The sequence below is a fragment of the Trachinotus anak genome, unplaced genomic scaffold (genome assembly GCF_046630095.1).
Source record: "Trachinotus anak isolate AG129_WGS33_773 ecotype Australia unplaced genomic scaffold, CSIRO_AGI_Tana_v1 ptg000016l, whole genome shotgun sequence".
Taxonomy (NCBI): domain Eukaryota; kingdom Metazoa; phylum Chordata; class Actinopteri; order Carangiformes; family Carangidae; genus Trachinotus; species Trachinotus anak.
In genome coordinates, this window is record NW_027273867.1 from 12314434 (window position 1) to 12320411 (window position 5978).

Sequence of the window (5978 nt, forward strand, 5' to 3'; positions counted from 1 at the left end):
TTCAAACTCTGCTGTCTTGTCCTTTTTGCTAAAAGAAAGGTATAGCTCCATTTTAAGTTAATCAGTAGTTATTTGTACAGTTCGTTTGAAATAAGCGGCAATTAATCACACAGATCTTTGAACAAGTCAGTTTTCTTCTTTTTCTGCTTTCTTGTCTATTGACCTCTAGACCTGAGATGTGTATATGTGCAGACAACCACAGCAACAGCTTGTCACATACAGTAAAAACCTCTGGGTGTGAAAGCTGGTTAATGCTGACTTCTGTTGGGCCAAACAGGCTGTCTGACTAAAAATAACTTTAGGGTACATGTTATACACATTGTGACAGCTCCACCTTTGCAGAATTATTTGAGCATTTTATCTTCCCTTCCTTTCTGATGGCCATTAAGCAAAATAAATTTCGGTTTTACTACAAATGGCTTAGATGCCAGAGAGGAGAGTTCTCAGTCGACCAGTGAGTCTGAATACTGTGCTGACATCTGTATTATTTCACGCATTGTGGGGCTGCAAATAATGATTATTTTCATATTAGTGTACTCAGCTGATTTTTAATTTTTTTTGTTTCTCAGTGATAGGAATAGTTTTGGGGAAAATGCTGATTCACAAGTAATATTTGGTATACCTGCTTGATAAATTATTCAAATGATTAATTGATGATCAAAATAGTTAATACATTTCCTGTCAATTGATTAACTGACTAGTTATTTCAGCTCTAATTTACTATTAGCCATAGTCTTTCACAGCTTATTGGACAGTAACAGCCATAAAATTATGATGATCTTTACAGGAACAAAGACAAAATATTCTGACATGTTATCTACAATGTAAAAACATCCAGAGGAATCAGGAATGTTATAAAACCAATAGCTTACAATAGTGCTTTCAGTTACTCTAAATGTATGTGTGAGTGTGCGTGTCTCAGCAACATTTTCGCTGGCCCTCTTCCTCATTTCAGTACAGGAAGTGAGTTTGCAGTCAGATGCAGAGCTGTCGCCACACTCTGTGACGGGTCATTCCTGTACACTGTTGTGAACATGGTACTGCTCTAGTACCAGACTCCGCCACTGCCACCATGCCCTGTTTGGGCCATCACCACTCTTGATGCCATCACAGCAAGCAAACTACAAATCCTACAGGTAGGTACCTACATTTTACTACAGCCACTGCGTCTACTTTGGCCTGCTTGAAGCTTCTCTTCAGAGGGAACTGTTATTTCTTCATTCTGCTGAAGTGAACACAGTGTGATGTAACTAACTAATATACGTCACATAGGCAGGATCTGTTGAAATGCATTCGCACAAGTATGTACTTTTGCTTTATCAGAATGGAAATTTTATTAAATGAATTGAGCTTTGTAGTTTGGGAGCAGGATTATGCTATATATGAATTCAATATCATTAATCACTGTTAGCTGTGAGTACACAGAGCGAGTGCAGCAATGGAAAATCGAGTCTGATAGCATCTACCCTCAGCTTTCCCATTTTGCAATGTGTCTTGTTAGTTGAGATAGTTCAATGGTCAGAAATATAGGAAGTTACAAACTTCGTGGTGCAGCAGCAGAGAGAAGTTTACTGCTATAAAAAAATAAAGACATAGAACATTTAGAGATCTTGGGGAGCACATTTACATCTATTTCTCTTTTTGCCTTGACTTCAGGCCGGAGTCTGGTCTATCTGGAGGATGGGGAATATGATGGGAGGTGTGAGTGCCAGAGACAAGGACAAGACTGAAAACCCTGACTGCCCTGAAAAGAGTAAGATCTCCATGAAACTTTTATGATGTTAGTTGTTCTGTAATTTAAGCATTTTAAGAGAGCAGAGTAAAAGATTTCACCAGTGCTGTCAGTAACATCTGTTATGCACTTTGTTCAGTTAAAATGTGTGAAATTTTCCACTGATACCATTTTGAATTCGCTGATGTCTTGGTTGCCAGAAACTATTTATGTGCATGTTGCAATATGCACAGCTATGTTAAACTGTCATGATATAGTAAGCTACACTCACAAAGAATTTAAAACAAACACTCAAACAAAATTAATAGACAATGATTTTCCTGGCAGAGGTCTGTGGTTCGACATTTTTGGACATTTCCAACATGATGTCTGTGTGTCGGCATTTGGCTGTTTGTAAATGCTGTAAATCTTGTTCTTGGCAGGTTCTGAAGAAGACATGGTGGTGGTGCTGCAGGACTACCCGTCTCCTGAAATCAGCGAGCCCATCTACAGAATGGGGGAGAAGCTCAGAGTCATCGCACAGTATGATCATGTTTTGCATTCTCGATTAAAAACAATCCAGTTTTACGATCCAGGCACACATTTGATAGAGAGAAGATCAAAAATAAGTATGAGGAAATAAAGTCTAACAGAAAGAAAGGGTCATTTGATGCCCTAAGATTGCAGTATGAAGAAGTGCTCATAAAAGGTCAGTTGTTGATTCCTCTTTGCCTCTTGATGGTGATCAGGGAGGCTTATTGGTGGAGAGTCCGCTCTGTCCAAACAGGGAAGGAGAACTACATACCCAACAGTCATGTGGCAAAAGTGTACCATGGGTAAGTAAAACTATTCTCTTGTGTTGGCCTGGTTGGTCTGTTTGAACTTGCTTTAAATTGATAACAACAACGAAAAAAAATTATAATTTTTAAAAAAGTACAGAATGCATCTTTTTCCATCACCCTATCTAAGACCTCCCTTGGTGTTAAGGAGGCAAAGGGAGATATTAGTAACACATGATGTTAGTCAAGTGTTGTAAGTTACAGTTGGAGTTCATTTCAGGGGTATGCCTTTCATTTTAATGGGAAAATTTACAGCTCAAAATGAAAATGCTGCAAGTATTTAATATGAGTACAGTTGTAAGACAGTTGTAAGACTGTTTTTGTTCTGTCAGTTGGCTGTTTGAGGGGGTGGAGAGGCAGAAGGCCGAAGAGCTGCTGCTTCTACCTGGGAACAGAGTGGGCTCCTTTCTGGTGCGAGAGAGCACCCGAGAGAGAGGTGAGAACACTGACTCAGCAGAGTCAGCAACAAACTCTTTTAATTTGGGATAGACTTTGGTTTTAAGTAATGGTTAGAATGTAGAGTTTCTGCAGAGGAAATTAAATGCTTGTCGACATGTAAGCATGTGCCAAGATTAAATCAGGATGGTGTTAAGTCAAGAGTGAGAGAGTAAAAGGTTGAGATCACAGGAAAAGGTTTTTGTTCAAGAAGAGATAAGAACTAGAACAAACAAATACCCACTTTTGTAAGATAAGGAAAATGATATCACTCTCGCTACATTTTGTTTGCTGAATCTAACTATTTCTTGGCCGGGCATAGTGACCTCCTGGAGTTACTGCTCCTAGCCAAGACGTAGTCTGACACATAACCCCTCATGCAAACTACGAATTTTCATTTTTAAAATGAAGTTTTTGTACAGATTAAACAAATAAGATAAAATGTGTTGGTTCGAGCGAATTTTTTGTTGAGCCATTCTAGCTGTTTCCCCATCTCCTAAGCTAAACTAAACGGCTGGTAGGTGAAGCTTTATATTTAACAGACAGATGTAAGAGTGGTATCAGTCCGCTCATCGAAAGTGAATAAGTGTTTTGTCTACAATGTCACACTATTTCTTTTAAGTCATGTATAAAGGCTGTTCTTAAGTTGATTCTGTCCTGACAAATTTTGTGAGATTATTTCTGACCTGAAACCTTTATTTATTTATAAAAAAATAGGATATGTGTTGACTAAGCGTGTGGACATTACAGTACAGGACTGACCTTCAAATTTCTTTTGCTTTTGCTTTGTCCCAGGATTTGCAGCATGATGTTTTTTGGGATTACAGTGACCTCATACCATAAAGTGCTTGGTGCTATAACTGAAAGCTTGTATTATTAAGTGTATGTTTTTGTCTTATCCTCAGGTGTGTATTCACTCTCAGTGAAGCACATGATCATAAAGCACTATCGTATCTTCAGACTGGACAACAGCTGGTACTACATCTCCCCCCGCCTAACTTTCCAGTGCCTTGAGGATATGATCAACCACTACTCTGGTGGGTGGATGCCCCACACTTAGATACATAATTAAACAGAAACAAATAAATTCTACAACATGAGCCAAACGCAAGCACACAAACAGACTCATGCAATCACAAATACTAAAGCACCGAAAATAATGCATCATGTTCTTAATATAGAACTGTTTCACATCAGTTACACTGAGACAAATAATTTTTGGAACAAAACAGGAAATGAGATAAAATATGCGTGCTTGATAATGACCACTGGTGCATACAAAGTGAAAAAAAAAGTTACCATTACATTTAACAGTGCAGTTCAGTTCTTGTTGTATAAGGATTCTTAGCCCATCCCCCTCACGAGTTTGGATTTGTATGTATGCTTGAGCAATAGTGTGAGAGTGGTTAATGCATAATGAGAGTGGTATTATGCTTCCCCTGCCTTTGCCTTTTCAGACTCTGCAGATGGTCTATGTTGTGTGTTAACCACTCCCTGCCTGTCGGGCACCACCCCGCAACCAGACGTGAGTCCTGAGGCTCCACCTGTGGTCATGCGACGGAACTTTGACTGGAAGAAAGTAGACAGGTACAACAGAGGCTTGGTGATGGTATTTACCAGATTGTATCATGTCAGCATGACCGTGCATGGTGATACTGGCAGATGGTAGCTTATTTGGTGTCACCTGATGCTGGCCTTGAATCTCAAAATGGTAGAGAGCAGTTGAGAAATATTGATAAGGGCTACAACTAATGATTGTTTTTTTTTTAATTTGATGTAGATATTCAAGCAGGTTATAGTCACCTAGTCATTTAAACTGATTTTGGACTTAATAGAGAAATTTGGGCATCAATTGCATCCTTTTTTCACAGGTGAAGAAGAAACGTGTAATGCTAAGACACTATGATTTCACTTATTTCTACTTTCTTGATTTCCTCTCATTACAGGAGACAGCTGGTCAGCACAGAGAGCTGCAGTGAAAACGTGGTGAGCTACGGTGTCAGAAACAGCATTGCTGCTTACCTGTCCTTTTCTGGGGATCAAAACCCTGCACAAACAAGAGCAAAGAGCAGGAAGAAGAAAAGTAAATCTGTTTATGCTCTCCCTGAACACATCCTAGCAAACACTGACTATGAGGATGACTATTAGAGACGGCAGTGGAGTTCAAAATACTGGAATACCTTCAAGTGGACGGCAGTGGAGGGCACCCCTCTCTGAAATCCACCACATTTCAAACGTCAGCAGAGAGCTGAGCTGAACTGATGTTCACGTTAGGCATCCCAAACATCGGTGTTTCAGTTTCTAATGTGAGCACTTTGAAGTACTTTAACAATAACGCAAACTGCATGACCACTTACAGAAAAAACTGTACAGAGCTGAACTGGACGACGGTGCAATTGAACTGTGATATGTGTATTCTGCACACGAGCCGGAAAGAACAAACAGCCTGTCTGTCATTATGATAGTAAGAAGAAGACTTGAATGCTATGGGTATTGTTTGGAAATACGAATGTGCATATAAGTATTAGTGGCTTTCAGGCCATTTCCTGTGTTGTTAATAAATGTTAAATAATTGAATTGTGACACCAGCTTATACTTGCACTGGTTGATTTTTTTTCCCACTTTAGCATATTTTCACCTTGTTAAGTTGATGCAATAAATGTGTTTGCTAACAGTGGCTTTTTTAGACACAGAGCAACATCAGCACGAAAGTCATGTTTGTGTCCACCTAATAATTGCCCAATGTTCACTTCTTCTTCTTTTAGCTCTGTTTTGGGCTCCACCATTTCCTGAGGGAAATATCTGCCTCTATAGATGCTAAATGCTCCACTGTTTTTACCAGCTGGTGGCTAACTTTGCCCGTCTGTTGTTTGGTGCTGAGCAGGAAGTGTACAGTGGGTTTATTTGAGGTTTTCTATTAAAAGCAGCTGCCTGGCATTAAAGGCGCTAGACGGAGAAACAAAACAGTGACTTAAGATGCCATAAAAAGCTTC

At 39.4% G+C, this 5978-nt stretch overlaps 1 protein-coding gene across 1 annotated transcript; it reads left to right on the top strand.

The window, feature by feature from the left end:
• Nucleotides 1-977: 977 nt before the first annotated feature.
• sla1a (Src like adaptor 1a) lies at nucleotides 978-5573 on the top strand. Its single transcript, XM_071500822.1, has 8 exons — nucleotides 978-1136; nucleotides 1657-1753; nucleotides 2155-2254; nucleotides 2461-2547; nucleotides 2883-2986; nucleotides 3891-4022; nucleotides 4443-4572; nucleotides 4932-5573. Exons 2-8 carry the CDS (start codon nucleotides 1681-1683, stop codon nucleotides 5131-5133), a joined length of 828 nt encoding a protein of 275 aa, XP_071356923.1. The 5' UTR covers nucleotides 978-1136; nucleotides 1657-1680; the 3' UTR covers nucleotides 5134-5573.
• Nucleotides 5574-5978: the final 405 nt, after the last annotated feature.

Bases quoted from the DNA above. Each gene is read 5' to 3' on its own strand.
- sla1a (XM_071500822.1), top strand. From the start codon at position 1,681: ATGGGGAATATGATGGGAGGTGTGAGTGCCAGAGACAAGGACAAGACT. The intron at 1,754-2,154 runs GTAAGATCTCCA...TGTTCTTGGCAG, and splicing joins CCCTGACTGCCCTGAAAAGA to GTTCTGAAGAAGACATGGTG. The intron at 2,255-2,460 runs GTATGATCATGT...GATGGTGATCAG, and splicing joins AAGCTCAGAGTCATCGCACA to GGAGGCTTATTGGTGGAGAG.